The sequence below is a fragment of the Choloepus didactylus genome, chromosome 4 (genome assembly GCF_015220235.1).
Source record: "Choloepus didactylus isolate mChoDid1 chromosome 4, mChoDid1.pri, whole genome shotgun sequence".
NCBI lineage: Eukaryota > Metazoa > Chordata > Mammalia > Pilosa > Megalonychidae > Choloepus > Choloepus didactylus.
The window spans coordinates 138,296,216-138,316,414 of NC_051310.1; the positions used below are offsets into that span (position 1 = coordinate 138,296,216).

General features: G+C 36.0%; 1 protein-coding gene across 2 annotated transcripts in view; it reads left to right on the forward strand.

Annotated features, from left to right (window-relative positions):
- Positions 1 to 19,850, forward strand: part of UBR1 (ubiquitin protein ligase E3 component n-recognin 1) — a 239,617-nt gene extending 219,767 nt beyond the window's left edge. For both annotated transcript variants that reach the window (XM_037834168.1, XM_037834167.1), the window contains exons 39-47: positions 624 to 774; positions 6,030 to 6,117; positions 7,239 to 7,372; positions 8,843 to 8,951; positions 10,649 to 10,705; positions 13,105 to 13,182; positions 16,380 to 16,550; positions 17,892 to 17,993; positions 19,477 to 19,850. In XM_037834168.1, the coding sequence (XP_037690096.1) occupies positions 624 to 774; positions 6,030 to 6,117; positions 7,239 to 7,372; positions 8,843 to 8,951; positions 10,649 to 10,705; positions 13,105 to 13,182; positions 16,380 to 16,550; positions 17,892 to 17,993; positions 19,477 to 19,618 (1,032 nt within the window). In that variant the 3' untranslated portion in view covers positions 19,619 to 19,850. The remainder of the gene's footprint in view (positions 1 to 623; positions 775 to 6,029; positions 6,118 to 7,238; positions 7,373 to 8,842; positions 8,952 to 10,648; positions 10,706 to 13,104; positions 13,183 to 16,379; positions 16,551 to 17,891; positions 17,994 to 19,476) is intronic.
- The last annotated feature ends 349 nt before the right edge of the window (positions 19,851 to 20,199 follow it).

Consider the following 20,199-nt stretch of genomic DNA (forward strand, 5'->3'; position numbering starts at 1 on the left):
CCTCTAGGCTTGCCACAAAAACCTCAGGACAGGTAGCAACTGTTTTGCAAGTTTCTTAGTACTTTTCCATCCCTGTGAATTCCTTGACAGTATAACTATTACTTCAAACTGAGTTCTAAAGAGAGTGGTGGGTTTGGCAGGGAGGGAGAGGAGTAGAGCATTGAGTTAGTGGATGCTGAGTTAGCCAGTGTCCCCATCCCTCATTATCTAGGCCTCTGCCCAGTGGTTTTCAACCCTGACTGGTCTGTCTGAATCTCTTGGAGAACTTTTAAAAGAATACCGGTGCCCGGGCCCTACCCCCAGAGATTCTAATTTCATTGGACTGGAGTGGGGGCCTATGCATTACTGTTATTTTTAGAGCTCTCCAAGTGATTACAATGTTGAATCTTCTGAACCCCCGGGTAGACCTAGACCTAGAATTGGTGGTGACCTTTGTCCTCTATTTATGGTACTTTATATTCTAAGATAATTCTGTTAAATAACTGGGAAAAATATGGTGGCTTAAAAAAAAAAAAAAAAAAAAAGAACCATATGCAAGATCTGGTGCCCTGTGCATTTAGTTGTAATATTATTCAGTTTTGGTCTTTGTTACATATGTTTATGTCATCCATTTTCTCCCACAGGTAGGTGCTGTGTTAGCATTCCCATCCTTATATTGGGATGATACTGTTGATCTGCAGCCTTCATCAGTTAGTTCTTCCTATAATCAACTTTATCTCTTCCATTTGATCACCATGGCACACATGCTTCAGATACTTCTTACCATAGACACAGGTAAAGTTTCTATCTGAGTGTTGACTGTAAATAGCATTTACCAATGTTTTACTGGAAAAATTAATTATGCTTGTTACTAATTATATTATATATTTCTAAGTCCTATATCGTGTCTTTGTTTAATGATCAAGCATTTGTTTCTTTATGGGTGCTTTTTAAACAGGGAAAGGGATAGCTATGAAAGGGATGATGAGCTGAACTACTTGATTGTCTAACTTGTGACTGCTCTGCAGATACGCAGGGAGACCATTTGGACCTGCTTTTCCCTTCTTTTCAAATTCCCCAATATCCAGCCTAAAGTTTAGGGTCTTTGAGGTTGGTCCCTACCTGAGTACCTTTTGATAATCCTGTCAATAAAGCCATTCTTAATTCCTCCAGCTAGAATGATAGTACTTTGTTCATCTTGTAGCACTTACCACATAGCATCTTGTTTTATACTTATTTGTGGGATACCTTATTGTTGTTCCACCCCTTTCCTCTTTCTGTTCTTGCATCCCCACTGTACATTTCTTTATAGACAACACTCCAATTTTAAAATCTTCCTTCCTAAACCTTTGTTGTACCTGATAAGTGTCATTAAATGTTTTTTTGAATGAATGTTCATTTGAGGCTACGTGAGTAATATAACATTATAGAATTATGATATAGTCATTCCTCTAGACTCTGCTCTTAATAGAATGTGAAGTCTAATTCTGGGTATCAGTGACCAATAAGGGCTAATGAAAGTTCAAATAATTTAGAAGACAACAAGATAATTAAAGTACCCTTAGTATAGTATCTTGCAAAATTACATATGCACTTACTCTTTGACCCAGCTATCCCACATCCAGGAATCTATCCCAAAGATATATTGGCAAAAATATGAAATGATACAAGCATTATTTGGAACAGCAAAACACCAGAAACAACTCAGCTGTCTGTCAGTTGGGAATTGATTGAATAACCTATGGTGTATCCCTGTAATGGAATCCTCTGCAACTGTAAAAAGGAATGAGGGAAATCTACTGATATGAAGTGATCACTAGGATATATTATAAGTAAAAAAGGAGAGTGCAGAGAATAGTGATTATAGTATAGTACCTTTGTGTATTTTACATGTATATATGCATACATATGGTTACATATATTTATATTTGGTTATATTTTTTTAAAAAAGAAACAATAGAAGTATAAACCAAAAACTAATTAAAAATAGTTGTCTGTTAGGTATAAGGTAAAGGGAACAGGGATCCAAGCAAAGACCCTGGAATATTCTTTTTTAATACAGATTTTACTTTAGAACCTTATAAATGTTTTCATTAAAAGAAAAATAAATCAAAATGGAGGAAAATAATTTTGTAAAATTAAAAACAGTTTAACCTAACTATGTAAATTAGATCAAGAAAATAATTATTTCAAGTGACTTTAAAACACAGTATTTTAAGAATACATCCCAATCCCAATCAAAATTCCAACAACCTACTTTGCAGACTTGGAAAAGCTAGTTATCAAATTTATTTGGAAAGGGAAGATGCCTCGAATTGCTAAAGACACTCTAAAAAAGAAAAACGAAGTGGGAGGACTTACACTCCCTGACTTTGAAGCTTATTATAAAGCCACAGTTGCCAAAACAGCATGGTACTGGCACAAAGATAGACATATAGATCAATGGAATCGAATTGAGAATTCAGAGATAGACCCTCAGATCTATGGCCGACTGATCTTTGATAAGGCCCCCAAAGTCACCGAACTGAGCCATAATGGTCTTTTCAATAAATGGGGCTGGGAGAGTTGGATATCCATATCCAAAAGAATGAAAGAGGACCCCTACCTCACCCCCTACACAAAAATTAACTCAAAATGGACCAAAGATCTCAATATAAAAGAAAGTACCATAAAACTCCTAGAAGATAATGTAGGAAAACATCTTCAAGACCTTGTATTAGGAGGCCACTTCCTAGACTTTACACCCAAAGCACAAGCAACAAAAGAGAAAATAGATAAATGGGAACTCCTCAAGCTTAGAAGTTTCTGCACCTCAAAGGAATTTCTCAAAAAGGTAAAGAGGCAGCCAACTCAATGGGAAAAAATTTTTGGAAACCATGTATCGGACAAAAGACTGATATCTTGCATATACAAAGAAATCCTACAACTCAATGACAATAGTACAGACAGCCCAATTATAAAATGGGCAAAAGATATGAAAAGACAGTTCTCTGAAGAGGAAATACAAATGGCCAAGAAACACATGAAAAAATGTTCAGCTTCACTAGCTATTAGAGAGATGCAAATTAAGACCACAATGAGATACCATCTAACACCGGTTAGAATGGCTGCCATTAAACAAACAGGAAACTACAAATGCTGGAGGGGATGTGGAGAAATTGGAACTCTTATTCATTGTTGGTGGGACTGTATAATGGTTCAGCCACTCTGGAAGTCAGTCTGGCAGTTCCTTAGAAAACTAGATATAGAGCTACCATTCGATCCAGCGATTGCACTTCTCGGTATATACCCGGAAGAACGGAAAGCAGTGACACGAACAGATATCTGCACGCCAATGTTCATAGCAGCATTATTCACAATTGCCAAGAGATGGAAACAACCCAAATGTCCTTCAACAGATGAGTGGATAAATAAAATGTGGTATATACACACGATGGAATACTACGCGGCAGTAAGAAGGAACGATCTGGTGAAACATATGACAACATGGATGAACCTTGAAGACATAATGCTGAGCGAAATAAGCCAGGCACAAAAAGAGAAATATTATATGCTACCACTAATGTGAACTTTGAAAAATGTAAAACAAATGGTTTATAATGTAGAATGTAGGGGAACTAGCAGTAGAGAGCAATTAAGGAAGGGGGAACAATAATCCAAGAAGAACAGATAAGCTATTTAACGTTCTGGGGATGCCCAGAAATGACTATGGTCTGTTAATTTCTGATGGATGTAGTAGGAACAAGTTCACTGAAATGTTGCTATATTATGTAACTTTCTTGGGGTAAAGTAGGAACATGTTGGAAGTTAAGCAGTTATCTTAGGTTAGTTGTCTTTTTCTTACTCCCTTGCTATGGTCTCTTTGAAATGTTCTTTTATTGTATGTTTGTTTTCTTTTTAACTTTTTTTTTCATACAGTTGATTTGAAAAAAGAAGGGAAAGTTAAAAAAAAAAAAAAAGAAAAGAAAAAAGACAAACAAGGAAAAAAAAAAAAAAGATGTAGTGCCCCCTTGAGGAGCCTGTGGAGAATGCAGGGGTATTCGCCTACCCCACCTCCATGGTTGCTAACATGACCACAGACATAGGGGACTGGTGGTTCGATGGGTTGAGCCCTCTACCATAAGTTTTACCCTTGGGAAGACGGTTGCTGCAAAGGAGAGGCTAGGCCTCCCTGTATTTGTGCCTAAGAGTCTCCTCCTGAATGCCTCTTTGTTGCTCAGATGTGGCCCTCTCTCTCTGGCTAAGCCAACTTGAAAGGTGAAATCACTGCCCTCCCCCCTACGTGGGATCAGACACCCAGGGAAGTGAATCTCCCTGGCAACGTGGAATATGACTCCCGGGGAGGAATGTAGACCCGGCATCGTGGGATGGAGAACATCTTCTTGACCAAAAGAGGGATGTGAAAGGAAATGAAATAAGCTTCAGTGGCAGAGAGATTCCAAAACGAGCCAAGAGATCACTCTGGTGGGCACTCTTACGCACACTTCAGACAACCTTTTTTAGGTTCTAAAGAATTGGGGTAGCTGGTGGTGGATACCTGAAACTATTAAACTACAACCCAGAACCCATGAATCTCGAAGACAGTTGTATAAAAATGTAGCTTATGAGGGGTGACAGTGGGATTGGGAATGCCATAAGGACCAAACTCCACTTTGTCTAGTTTATGGATGGATGTGTAGAAAAGTAGGGGAAGCAAACAAACAAAGGTACCTAGTGTTCTTTTTTACTTCAATTGCTCTTTTTCACTCTAATTATTATTCTTGTTATTTTTGTGTGTGTGCTAATGAAGGTGTCAGGGATTGATTTAGGTGATGAATGTACAACTATGTAATGGTACTGTAAACAATCGAAAGTACAATTTGTTTTGTATGACTGCGTGGTATGTGAATATATCTCAATAAAATGATGATAAAAAAAAAAAAAAAAAAAGAATACATCCCTTGTGGGATATATTCTGATAACAAAAGAAACTACAAAAAAATCAAACTGAATTCATATTAGTGGTACTAGCAGTAACTAATACTACTATTTGAGATTATTTTAGGTAATTTTTAGGAGAAATCAAGCATGTAATTGTGTTAATGTTATTGGGAGCCAATAAAAGGAAAGACACCAGAATAAAACCAAGAAAGTTAAATAAAAACCCTGTAATCTTAATACATGAGTATATGCATTTATCAAAATTCATAAAATGGTGCAATTAAGATTTGTGTGTTTTGTTGCTTGTAAACATTATCTCAAACAAAAAAAATAATCATATACAAATAGTCAACTCTTACATTTGAATTGGAAATATCTATATGACTGGATACTTTTTCCTCTTTAAAAAAAAAAATGTTTATTTCCAGAAAGATCTTATTTTAAAAGAGAAAAGAACTGACAGTGTTCATCTAAGATAAGAGAATTGGGATAATTTTAACAGTGGCCATTCAGATGAGTTAATATATAAACAAAAGCATTTTTAAAATGAGAGAACTCTGCCCAGATGTCCCTCACAGCAACCTGAAAGGAAGACATTAATATTCCCATTTTAATATAAGAAAACTGAAGTTCAGAAAACTTAAATGGCTTACCCAGAGCCTTAACGTAAGTGGGAGAGATGGCAATTACCAGGAAGGTTTAGGATGGTCCTCCTTAAGGATAGGTGAATGGAGGAAAAGGATCTCAAAAGGTTCTGTTTATGAGCATGAGACAGGAAAGCAACCTGCTTCACTTTCTAGAAGTTGAATTTCTACCTGCTGGCTAAGACTCTTAGGAACCCAGGGCAGGTAGATGACCACTAATTTATTTACCTGGTTATATTTTAATGAGATAAATATTTATTAAATACTCATATTTAACGAGTCTGAGATTCTGCCCTATTTGTTTCTACAGCTAGTATAACTAGCAGTTGTAATATTCAGAATTAACTATTTAGATTTAGATCAAGGGAAAGAAGGAACCCTATTTTAATTGACATTGTTTATTATCCTGAAACCATGTAATGGGGTATAATTTATAAATTGTAAATGGAAATTTCATGAATTTATCTTTCAGAATTTCTTTTTCAGGCCTCCCCCTTGCTCAGGTTCAAGAAGACAGTGAAGAGGCTCATTCTGCGTCTTCTTTCTTTGCAGAAGTTTCCCAATATATGAGTGGGTGGGTAGCAGTCCATTAATCCAATCTCCTTCAGTATTGTTTTAATAATTCCACATCTTTATTCATCTGTTTAACAGTGTAACTCTTGAACCATTTCAACTCCAATTTTCAAAAATCAGTTAAGGACTCTTGATATGTGACCTTGTTTGCTACAGGGTAGGCTAACAGTGAAGTAAAGTTACTCTGAGAATTTTGTCTTGGAGTAAAGCAGTAGTAGGTTGGAATATCAGCTGCTCATTTATTTGTTTTTAAGATTGAAATAAGCTTTAACACATCTTTATTCTTGTAAACTATTCTGAGAACACAGGCAAAAAAGTTGATAGAATTTCAACGAAAGGCAGCATTTAGAATTTAAATAAATATTGAAAATATCAATTATAGGTTGTCATTTTACAGCAGTCCATACATTTGATGTACTTAACTAACTAAAGGGATTTTTTTAAGCCTGTTGTGAGTAATATGTGAAATATATTGGCAGTGCAGAGAATAAAGCCAAAAATATAGTAGGAGTGTGCTACTGAGCTTTGCTTTCTGCCAAAGTCCCCCGCTTTATCTTCATCTTCTTCACCACTCATTTTTAATAGAGAAATCAGGAAAGCACTAGTTTTGTAGTTAACTTATGTGCTTTGGTTTAGTTATTGATAAAAATATTTAATAGAGAAATCAGGAAATCACTAGTTTTGTAGTTAACTTATGTGCTTTGGTTTAGTTATTGATAAATATTTCTGTTCCATATCTCATTACAGGGTTTTTTAAGTTCAAAAAAATGCACATTTTAAAAAGCTTTATGTTTTATGTTGAAGAGTGAACTTTTCTTCTAAAGAATCATTTCTTTAAGATAGTTTTTTTTAATGGTTTGATTTGGTTTGATTTTTTATTGCTACCTAGGAAAAAAGAGTAATTGTTTGTTTTAAAAATCTACATGGTAAAATATGCAAGAATTTTGGTTTTCTTTAGGAAACTATTAGATTTAAAGATGGTAGCTATTAGCTCGTTAATACTTTGTTTTAAATTACATGGGTAAAAATTATACAAATGCTTAACTGTTTTTGGAGGGGGATGTGTTTAAAATCTAGGGTTTTAGTCTGATCAGTATCTGTTCTGAAATTATTGTCTCTTAGCTGTGTTGGGTGTGGTATTCCTGGCTGGTATTTGTGGGTCTCATTGAAGAACGGCATCATCCCTTACCTTCGCTGTGCTGCGTTGTTTTTTCACTATTTGCTTGGGGTAACTCCACCTGAAGAGCTGCTTACTAGTAAGTAGGAAACTGAAATCACAGTTGTAAATAAGAGACTGTTTTTATGTTTTTACCTTCATGTTTAAGAATGCAGAGTCAGAGCAAGCAGAACTACTTCCTCATTCCCCACTTCTTTCACCTATGTTCTCTCTGAACAGGTGTGCCCCCTACCCAAGGGTAGGTTAAAGATGAAATAAAAAAGGATATTAGCCTCATAGTGTGCAAGACCTATTCTTGGCTCCTTTTATATGTAGTTTATGTGCTTGCGCTAATAAAATGTCTGCAAGTAGAATATAACTGATAGGATATACAAGAAATTAGAAACATTGGTTACCTTTAGAGAGAAATGTCTAGGTAAAGGAAAACTTTATTGTATACTCTATTTGAATTTTAAACGTGACTATATCTGTTACAAGAGTATTAAAATACTGCTCTGAAAGGCCTGTTGGAACCAACCAAGACCATGTATATTTGAATAACAGGGTCATTTTCTTTCTCCTTTACTTGCCTATAAATCTAGACCAAAGTAGAGAAGACCTCCTTGTGGCTTTATATGGGTAAAAATCAGAATGTTTATATGAATTTGGAGGAGTCACCAAAATTGCTGAGATTCTTCCCTTTGTCCTTTGAGAATAAATTGACTGGGATCAGTTTTCCCAGCTATCGTTTTCTTTATCTTGAACTGAGTTCACCAGGATTTATCTGACATAGGTTTGTCCTAGTTCTGTATAATATAGGAGGTCACTTCCCAAATGTTGCCAGTGCAGATCTGTGTTTGTACAAAAAAAAATCATTTATTAATTTATTATCTAGTAGGTGCCACAGTATAGCAGTGAATAAAATAAAGTCCTTACACTGTCAGTGATTTTTCTTTTAGTGGGAGAAGTCCAAATATAAACAAACATAAATATATAATGTCAAATGGTGATAAGCGATGCAAAGAAAAATAAAGCAGGTCATGGGAATATAGAGTGCTGGGGCCAGTGTGGGGAGCTTTTTTACTAGGTATCATGGAAGGCTTCTCTATAAGAGACATTGAGCTAAGACCTGATGTAGACAGGAGTAAGTAGTGCAGAAAGTTGAAGGCAGCCTTCAAATAAATGCAAAGATTTGCTGGGCCTGGTCAGAGAACAGCAGAGACGAGTGTGGCTGAAGCACAATGAAAAAGGAGAGGGTGGCAGGAGATGAAGTCCAGGAAGCAGTCAAGGCAGATTGTTTAGGGCCTTTATGCCATAATAAGGACTTTTTATTTTATACTAAATGATTAGATATTGAAGGGGTCTAATCTAGAGAGTGACTCAATCTAATCTGGAGAGTGACTCAAAACATAAAAGATTTGTTTTAAAGGGATCACTCTGGCTTATTTACTCAATATTTAGAGAGCACAAAATATACTTTATATAGAGTATAAACTATGAAGAAACTCTGTTAATAGGTTGACCAGATAAGAATAGTGTGCTTATTAAATATATTTTTATTTTCTTGCAGATTCTGCAGAAGGAGAGTACAATGCACTCTGTAGCTATCTATCTTTACCTACAAATTTGTTCCTCCTTTTCCAGGAATATTGGGATACTGTAAGGCCTTTGCTTCAGAGGTACTATGGGAGCAAAATGACATTGTTGGTTTATTAAACACTTTGGAAATTTTAAATTAAGTTGTTTGCTAAGCTTTTATATTGATTAGCATTTGATTGAAGGGAGTAGCAAAAATATGAGATTCCTACTTCACACGCTTAAAGGAGTGGGGATAAAACCAGTAGCCATAGACACCTGGAATTTCCGCTTGTTCCATTATGACTACCATTCATTGTACTTATTTTCCCCACACCTGTTGTCTCACCCCAATTTTAAATCAGGGCGGTGGAGGGGAGGATCCCTGCTGCAAACAGTCATAGAGTCATGTCTAATTATCAAAAGAATGCTAATTGGGGCTGTGTCCAAAACAGTAACTCTGATAGCACACATCTCAGGAGGGTGTCTCAGGAGAGAAAGAAAGAAATTTAGTAGATCAAAGATGTTTCCATTCCTGATGAGAGGTGTCTCTCTCTCAGAAACTTTCTGCCTTATTACTATATTGACCCTTCATCAACCCTCCTAACTTCCCACTATTTTTGCCCACTATTTTTCATCTTTCTTACAGTCAGTTCTGAGTTACTTTTACTTTATTTCTCCCATGATACCTTTTAGTGTGTTCATTTTCTGCCTCTTCCTTTCTCCTTTTTCATTAATCAGTGTCTTTTTCCCTCCCTGCCCATGTCAGAGTTTATGTGACTGTCTGCCTTTATCTCCTGCCACCCTTCTCAACACTCACTTGTCTTCTGTTAAGTTCTTTTCTGTGATTCCTCATTTCTTCCAAAGTATTCAGATTTCCAGTGCTATCAAAATGAATTGTTAAAAAATCAGCTTTATGGTTTATATTGTGTCCTATCACAGTAGGTTGTAATAATTTTACAGTTATATTCTTGGAGTAGATCAGTGCTGAACTTGCTATTCTAGTTCAGTCAAATGTTAAAAATTCAAAATTTGAAAAAAGAACACTTGCCTTTTGTACCAGTCCTGGCCCTGCTTTTTTCAGAACTTATCCTCACCCTTTTCTGTTCTGTATTGTAACAGACCACCTTTGCAGGGCATATTTCCCAGGGTCCCTCTTCAACTGCTTGGTTTCAGCCAGCGGGAGGCACTGGCAGGATACTGAAAAGCAGGAGGAAGAAAAACCTATGTATTTCTGCAACCTCCCTCTGCCTTGTGGGGAATCGCTGGCAATGACTACAGCCCTTCTCTGGCTCGAGTTGCCATCAAACAAGCCTACTGTGGTTTCAGTAACCACAGGGACCCTAGCCCCTGGACTCCAATAATACCACTATTTCCTTTTGTCCTGCCAGCAGGGATAGTGGTAGCTTCCTGTTTTTGACTAATCTTTAGATTACCTTTCATTTTTGTCTCCTTGTTGGTTTCTCAGCCCTTCTTATCACCTTTATTACCAATTCCTGGTATTAAATTTCCTTTTGTTTAAATACTTAGAAAGGTTTCTGTTTTTCTAGAAAGACCTTGATTGATAACCTCTTTAAAAAAACAAATCAATAAAATGAAAGGGAGAGAAAAAAGTAAATAGACACAAAAAGAAGGGGAGAAAAGAAAGGGAGAAGAAAAGGAACAAGGTGTAAGATAAAAGAAATATAGAAGGAGAACGTGGAAGGAAGGGATAGAAAGAATTGGAGAGAATGCTTCATTGATGAATATTGCACTGAAGCTGTGACAACCCACTTAATTTTTCTCTTGGCTTCACATACAGGTGGTGTGCTGATCCTGCCTTACTAAACTATTTGAAGCAAGAAAGCACTGTGGTCCGGTTGGTTTTACTTCTCAGTCCTTTCTTCCCCATCCACAAGTTTTATCTGCTTATGTATTTGGTTTATTGAGTATGCTTTCTAGTATCTTCTTCATTCTCTCTCAGTATATTCTTTCCTACATTTCCATTAGATCTTTACCAGAAATCAATTTCTTCCTCCAATGTTTTTTTTTCTTGGAACAGTTGTCCTTTCCCTCTTAAATTGTTGGAAGCTGCAGGTCCTCTTGAGAATCTTCCTTAAGCTAGTGCATGCCTCTCAAAAGACAAAGGAGGAGGTGGCATTTTGGAGCTGCTAGTATGTTAAAATCAGAAGGTCATCACAGAATTTCTATAAACCAGTTTTTTGTTGTTGTTTTTATTTTTGTTTTTAACCTTTGGGAATAAAGCAAGATGTAAGTATTTCTTCCTTCCCTACTTATTTATCTGCTTAGAAACTACCCCCAAAAAACCTTTCCTCAACCCTGTTATCTCCCTTAAGTTATGGCTCTGTCAAAATCCACCTCTTTCTCAAGGACCAATTCAAATGCCACTGCCTCCATACAGTCTTTCCTAATGTTTCCTTTCTACTACATGTGTGTGCATGTGTGCGTATCTGCCAGCACTAAATCACTAACCAGTAAGTGCAATAAAGGGCAAGAACTACATGCTTATCTTTGTATCCACTCCAGAGCCTGGCTTGTATTATATACAGTGTATGATTTTTATTTGAATAGAATTATATCAGAAAACAGCAGAGGAATTGATCCCCAGCTTTACCAACAGCAGTACCATTTTTCTATGGATAAAGTGAACATTACGATACAGTGTACATTTACCACCTGTTTTCTCATCTTCTGTCACCACTTGAACTCCTTTCCCCTCCATTGTAAATGTGCATATACAGTTATCCCTTCAACATTGTGAGGGTTAGGGACACACAAAATTTTGGGGGGAGGGTTTCAGAAAATTTCCTAGCTGCCTCTTGATTGGTTGACACTGCCTCTACCATTACTTTTACATTGTGTAACCTAAAGCTTTTTGCAAAATTTTCGAGCCAGCCTTTGTTGGCCAGAAAATCTGTAGGGGTAGACTCTTCACCTTCATTTTCCTTTAGGGAATCATATGAGGGCTTAGCCTTTTCTTGTATGATGCCAGACTCTACTGGAATGCCTTTTTTATAACAATTCTGCAAATGTCTAGCCTTTGTATGTCATCTGCTGGCCTTCACTTGTCCTCTGCAGCTTCCACAAAACTCCCCCAAAATTCCGTTTAATTTTTTATGCTGACCAGTGATATATTGAAACTGTGATGGGAAAAGTCATGATGTAGAAGGGATAACTGTATTGCTTTTCCCCACAACCTGACTTTAGTGATTTAGAGATAATAGACCTAGCTCTTATGCTCAGATGTTGCAGCAGTGTTCTCACCATCAAGAAAAGGAAGATCTTTGAGGAGAAAGAAAAGTTTGGATATGAGTACATATTTTAGAGCTGTTAGTCTCACATAGTTTTTCCTTTATTTCAATTCATTGTGTGTATCCTTTATTTCAATTCATTTCCCCTGCATGGTACTAAAATACTCTGATAATTAAAAAAATGTAACATATACAGCTTTTGGTCATGGGTAATTTAGAATCTAGTTATGCTTATAAAACTCAAGACAATAGAAAATGAACTATAATAATGTGTAGAATATGCTGTTAACAATATAAAACTTTAAAAAAGGAAAAGATGCTTAGTGAGGCAAGATTAGTCTTGAAAGAGATGATTTTTAGCTGAACATAAAAGAATTCTAGAATTTAAATTGACCGAAGGGTTTGAAGAGAGAATTTCATGTTATTCAGATGATCTTCCCCAAGCCATGCAACCAAGGCTTTTATTTTGTATCTAGTATAGTTGGAATTAATAACAACATTTGCAAACATGTACTGAGTACTGAATATGTGTTAGTGTGTTTCAACTCATTTAGTCCCCAATAGATGTATGTGGTTCCTTGATACTATTATTCACATTTTAACATTTCTGAAATCAAATTAATTGATGGATGTATTTAGTATAATGTTTCTCTTTTTTTTCCCTGAAGCCCTGTTATTAAATTTATGATGTGCCTTATGATTGAGAAAGTATAATATGTTCATCCCTAATTTACAGACCAGGAAATAGTCTTGACAGGCTCAGTGACTTGTCAAAGTGTCAGATAATTTAGGATTTGTACCCAGGCCTGTCTCATTTCACGGTCTTTGTTCCTTAATCACTACTTTATGTTACCTTCCCAGACAGTACAGAAATCTAGCTAAAACGAGCATGGGGAAAACATCCTTCTATTATTTTGAAAATATTCTTCCTTCTATTACCTTGGTTTTTTTTTCATCTGGGCTTATTTATTCATAAGTAAAATTACCTTTTAAATTACATTCCTAGGTACCCTAGAAAAAGAAATAGTTTGATTGAGCTTCCTGATGATTATAGCTGCCTCCTAAATCAAGCTTCTCACTTCAGGTAAGGAGAAAAACAAATTTTTTTATTTTCTTTTCTGAGCTTGCAATTGTTATACACCACTGCTAACAAACTTTTTTTTTAAGTGACCACTGAGCATCTCTATGGCAATGATTTTCTTTCAGTCTCTTTTTTTTGTTCAAGCCACAAGAACCATTTCTTCAAACAAAATCTTATGTGGAAGCCCATTGTAACAATAAAACAGCCCAGCAGAACAGATAACAGCATTGTGACTCAAGTTGAAGCTTGGATACTGGAGAGAAGATTCCATCTCCTTAGCCTGTTTTGCATCCTGTCCCCCAGCCACAATCAGATTAACCACTACTCTAAAGCAGTGGTTCTCAAACTTGATTTTAATCACCCACTCCCCTTTCAGTAGTCACTTTCAAATGGAAAAAGAATGGTAACAAAGACTAGTGAGAAGTGAAATAAGTTACAATGTACTTACTCATTACTAACACCATTTGAATTCCCTATGAATTATGTTAGAGAACATGAGTTTAAACATGAGTCTAATGATAAAATCATGTCCTATAAAGGTAAAAATAACCCTTAATTTTATTACATTTACCTTAAGTTATTTAAATAACATAAATTCATGGGCAGGACATAACCATTGAAGTGTCTCTGAGTGAGGGATTTATATTCACATCTGTTTTAGCCTTTGGAGTGTGAATATTCATATTTGAATCATAAGGTATCATATCTTGAAAATAATAAGCCAGAACTTACACTGATGTGATTATGTATTCCTAAGAGTCAGGTGACATCGCAGTACCATCTATAGCAAACCACATTGATAATGACATGAAATCAGCAGTAACAGGTAATTACAGAGCAAGAATCTCAGCAGCTTGAAAATCAAAGATGATTATGTACTGGTAACAAAGCATCCTTTTCCCAAATTGCAGGAATTCCAAAGCTCATTAGGAATTTTGCAGTTTTACCAAGCATTATACAGCAGCCAGACTTTTTAGTAAAGTATTAAATTAGAGTTCTCAGTAAACACAAATAACTCTTAAATTTTGTTTTAAGGATACTAATTTGTAATCTCAATTAACTGCCTTGATAACTATTAGTAGTCCTTAGTCATGTGTTAAATGACTTGCTCTCACTTGAAGGAACCAAAGAAAGGAATTGTGGTTTAGAATCATTTTGAGGACACGAAGAGCACCTTTTTGGCCCATTTTAAGACTTACAACCATGTAGAATAACTATGGTTGTTCTCTTAGTTATAACCATTGCTTTCATTTTTGAAGCCAGAGGGCTTTAACTGGTCATCAGCTAGGGCTTGGGCAGCCCACACCTCAGCCTCTTTTACCAGATAGAATTGACCTCAAAGTTCTAGCTTCCTTGTTGATTTTCTTGTGCTGGTTAAAGTCAGCCAGCTAAAGGAGTGGTTGAGTCACTTTATCTCTCAGCATTCATAAAATTAGCTAGATGATTTCAAGTTTGCATCCAGCTCTAAATTTAGTGTTCTCTTAATCTTAGGGTTACATTGCTTCCACAAGAAGCCCAGTGAATATCTGTTATCTTCAAGGCATTAAGAAGTATTAAGTTGTTGGCTTTTAGGGGTATCTGAGAAGAATGTGAGCCATTAATCATAGTGAAGATCCTCCTGGGTGATATTGCTATTCATTGGTTTCAAGTAAAAATGAAAATAAATCCCATGACTTCTTCTAGTTTTATCGTTTATCACCAGTTTCTAGTCAGATCAAACCATCCCTAATATTGTAGGTGGCTGCTCGTTTAGCTATGCATTAGGCACCTTCCCTTTTCCCTCTGTAAGATAACTAGTGACTCAGGGACTCAGCCATCCTGGTACTCAAGAAGAGAGAAAATGTTGGCTTTATCTAATTAGGGCTACAAACAATGCCACCCTACCCACTACCACTCTCTTAGGGCAAAAATTTTGGGGACTATCCTAGGCCCATTCTGAGGTTGTCTCTTGTGACTTTTTGTCCTATTTGACATTTCCTTTCATTTTTATAACAAAATTTGAACTGCATAAAAATTCTAAGGAGCAATTGGTAGCCACACATCCCATACTACTTTCTCCCTATTTGGGGAGACCCCTGCTATCAAAACAGGATTATAGTGCTTGCTTCTTTTTTGATCAATAATTGTTACACTAAAATAGCAACAAAAATGTCAACAGTAACTAGTTCATTTTGAAATTTTATGTTCTGAAGAAACTCCCTGGAGGTGAAAATAGCCCCCTTATCTACAAGGGATACGAAGGAATGCCGATGCTCAGAGTCCCTCTGTTTCTATGTAGATGATAATTATTTTTTATCTTGCCTGGGAAACTGGAGATCAGAGAATAAGACTCACTATTAATATCCTGTTAGAGATTCTTTTTGATGCTCTCTATTCTGACCCCAGGGTGGGTCTAGCTGTATCTCTCCTCTGGTTGCTTTTTTTCTATTTTTCTTCTGCCTAAATTAAGGAATTCTTGATGTTTCCCATCATGTCCATTTTATAGCAGAGACAGGAGAACATTAGGAAGCTCCCTTTTTAAAAGATAGCCATTGTTTATTTCAGAGAGAAATGTCCCCCCTTTAGAGAGTATTATAGCAAGACTCCAGCATACCTCTGTGTGTAATGGTCAAATCTCAGAGTTCTCCTTGATTCAAGCAAGTTGACATAACCATTTGCTTTCTAAGACCTGCTGTGATTCCCAGAAAAAAGGGTATGTTACCTCAAAAGACATCTCTCATTCTGGCCTTAAAGATCTCAACATTTTCAAAGAAATGGGGAGAAATGTGTTTGGACCCTTTCTGCAAAATGTAATTTTTAGACAATTATACACCTTCAAGATCATATTCCTCCAACATTGAGGCCACAGGCTTTACTACAGGGAAAATATTTTTGACCATACGTTCGTCATATTAGATGAAGACTGGATTCTATCATGAAATCTCAACCTCAAGGCATATTTAATTGCCAAACTTTATGAGAATTATCAGGACATTGTAAATTTAATAATAGATTTTCTTACTGTGGATTAATCAGAAGATTTTGAAAGTCATTTTAGAGGGAAGTACTAAAGAAGGGTTGTATAATTAAATATTTCCTGGTATTTTAAGAGTTTTCTTTGCTAAAAAGGGCCAGTGATGAAAATGTGCTTCGTTGCTAACTGAATACATAGTGCTTTTTTTTGTTTCTCCTCCATACTAAATGTTTTCTTCCCTTTTCAGGTGCCCACGTTCAGCAGATGATGAACGAAAGCACCCTGTCCTCTGTCTTTTCTGTGGGGCCATACTGTGCTCTCAGAACATCTGCTGCCAAGAAACCGTGAATGGGGAAGATGTTGGAGCTTGCATTTTTCATGCACTTCACTGTGGAGCTGGAGTCTGCATTTTCCTGAAGTGAGTAGTGAATGATCTGGAAGCTTCATAGTGAAGTTTAGGGAATCTAGATCCAATTTGGAGGCCGCAATAGCAGGATGATTTGTTGATAGGAAATGATTGATCAGAAGTTAGAGCATATACTTATTCTTCACATGAAACATTTGAGAAGATATTACAGGATAAATTGTCAAATAAAAAGTAGGATTCTGTTCATATTTTCATTATTTGTAGAAAATACTAAGCAAATGTGATAGACTTTGTATTGATCTCTCTAGTCAGGTATAGTGAAAGAACTTGGAGTCCTAAAATTTATATTTAAAAAGTGCATGCCAATTTTTGCTTTAGGTTATCCTTTGAATGTTTTTATATTCTTCACTTCCTCTGTCAACTGGCCATTATTTTCCCTCATTTCAAAACAAGATTGAGAGTAGAACAAGGGTCAATCATATTCATGAAGGAAAAATGCAATTTCCCTGAGAGAGAAAATGATAAAATTCAAAGTGGATGTGTGTGCTCTTTCATTCCATTCCCCCTATGTCATGAAGTTTCTGTTTACATAAGCCTAAATATTTTACTAATTGTAGAATATATAATCTTTACTCATAGGCATCTGTTGGACCATGGGGACAGAATGCATGGAAGCTAAACCCAAACACCTGTTTTCTCCTTCTAGGGAACCTACAGCCAGTAAACGCTGCTACCTACTCCAATGTTGTTGTTACTCTTGTTCTTTATATCTGATTTGTAGTGCTTATCTATATCTTATCTATATTTTCTTTTTCCTTTTCCATAGTCTTAACCACACATGTATACAAGCCTTTTTTTTTTTTTTTTTTTGATATAGGAGTCCCAAGTGCCCTGAAGATGGCAACGTTTTTTTTAATCTTCACTACTAGATGCTGGCTCTAATCAGCAGAGGCTTGACATTTCCCTAACTGACCACCAGTTTGACCTTCAGGTTATTAGACTAGGAGATGTGGTTCTGTTCTTCTGTTAAGCCTCTGCCTCTGTCCAGGTCAATGAGTAAGGAAACAGAACAGAAATAATCCCAGCCACCATTTTCTAGGGTATTTCTGGCTCAGATAGGACAACTTCAATATGTCAGTCATATTACTATTCCCATTTCCCTAAACCCAACTGATCCTTTACCATAGCTTCAACGAAAATAGCAATGTTCATTCTTTTTTAGTTAGACAAAGGACAATTTAGTTTATTTGTCTATGTTTATATTGCATTTATACTGAGTTCCTAATAGGCATTGGCTGTCTTTTCTCTGGACTAACTTTGATGGAATGCCTATCATTTGCACACTTTGCATACATGCACTTAATGTTTCCTGTTGGTTGTTTTGTCATTCAGAATCAGAGAATGCAGAGTGGTCTTGGTTGAAGGTAAAGCCAGAGGCTGTGCCTATCCAGCCCCCTACTTGGATGAATATGGAGAAACAGACCCTGGCCTGAAGTAAGATTTTTTTTAAAATAGGAAGCTTTCAATCACTTCTTGTTTATATTGCTCTTTTTTTTTTAAGTCATATTATACACAGATGTTAACAGTTCTTTGACCACAAAAGTTAATGCTAAATATTGAGAGATGTTTTTTAAAAGCTACAAATTAAAAATATTAAATATCATGCCACCCTAAATGTAATGTAAAAAGCCACTTGGTGCTTTACCCTTTATAGTTCGATCTAAAGAGTAATACTTCTCCAAAATTTTTTAGGACACCAACCATCCTAATGTTAGCATGCGCTATTATTTTTAATCAAACTTTCTTCAGAATTACTTGGAAGGTTTAACTGACATTGAAATACAAAAGAAAGAAATATGTAGTGTCCAGTGAGAGGTTGGTTTAAAGCAGATATTCATTGTTTCCATCGCAATACATGAAACTTTTTTTCTTTAGCAAACTGTATCAGTCTTTTTTGCAAAATATTAGTAAAATGTTTATAATTTGGAGCATTCTTTCTTTCCCTGGTGGTAGGAACTGGGGTGCTATTCATGACTTACGAAGATGAGGAGGAAAGACCACTTTAACAATGGTTCTAAATAGTGCATAAATAAAGATTAAATCCTTTATAATAAACTGTCTTTTTGCTTAACTGAAATTTTATTATTTGAAATATGTTCAAAATAAATAGACATACTATTGTAGCTTAGAACCCCTTTGATCATACAGGGATTATCTTTTATTGTGACAAGAAAGCTGAGTGGTAAAAGTAGTTGAAGGTTAAAGATAAGAGGTCTGAGTTTTTTCAGAAAGGCACAAAATCAGAATTTGAAAATCTATTAGGCAATTTTAAAATCTCCAACAGCAGAGACACCCAGGGCCTCAAGGAATTAGGATCTCACAGTTCTCCATTATTGGCAAAGGCCAAACTTTAGTCTTTTTGTGCAATGTTGGACAATGTTGCAAACTGTGCAGCTCTAGAATTGAAGTACAGTTAGTTTAACTTAAATATTTGCTAATCACCAGCAAGTTTGTTATGCCGTAAAAATAATTATAATCAAATGTTTCTGAGTAGCAGAATATAGTTGAGAGCTTAAGTCATCCACCTAAGACTCAACCTCTGCTATGCAGAAATGAGAAATAAAAGGTGGATAAGCTATATGAAGCCAAGGAAGCCATTAGAGCCCACACTCAGGCTAAATACCCAAAAAAAGAAGAATGCTGCTTCAAGTTATAATCTAGCTGGCCACGTAAATGAGGTCCCATAATGCCCTACCTATTTTCTCAATAGTGAAGGAGCGAAGTTCTGCTTCACTGTCTAAGCAATCTTTCAAGTTCTTTGGAATCAATGATGAAGGGAAAATATCCTTTTTTAAACCCTGCTCTTGTGATTTCTCCTAGTTCCAGGAACATCTCAAGATTTCAGGCCAATTTAGGCAATAAAGATGTGACAATTATTTTATTCAAACTTACATGTCTTTTTTTTTCTCCCCTGAAGGAGAGGCAATCCCCTTCACTTATCACGTGAGCGGTATCGGAAGCTCCATTTGGTCTGGCAACAACACTGCATTATAGAAGAGATTGCTAGAAGCCAGGAAACAAATCAAATGTTATTTGGATTCAACTGGCAGTTACTTTGAGCCCCAACTCTGACTCAGGACAATCACAGATGAAGACAGGAAAGAATCCTGATTCAAAATTATGAGCACCTTTCTGAGGGCTGGGGAAGGGTTGAAGGGTCTTTTACTCCACATCCAGATTCACATACATCAATAAAATATTTCTTAATGGAATATTGCTTTGGGAAAGAAGAAAAAAAAAAAAAAAAAGAACATAGATTAATCTGTTTTCTGTTCCAAAACACTAAAGAAATGCTTATTCATCCCAAGTGTCTGATTCTGCTAATATTTCCAGGATGCTCATTACTCTTCATAATCTTTCCCCTTTCGTTTTCATCCACTTGATAAAGGAAGTCACATTAAGCAATTGAGGACATTTTTATAAGGTGGTTAACTATTCTGCAATTTTGTGTTTGGTGTTCTCTGTTTTCCCCAACCCCCCACAAATTTAGGTCAACTAACATTGGATCACTGGCAAAATTCTAATAATCTGTGATAGTCTTCCTTTCAGCCAAAAAGAAAGATTTCAAAAAAGTAAAATTTTAATTATTTCTCTTTTAAGGAAAAAACCCCTAATGTGTCACCTGCTTCTTCAGCCAGAA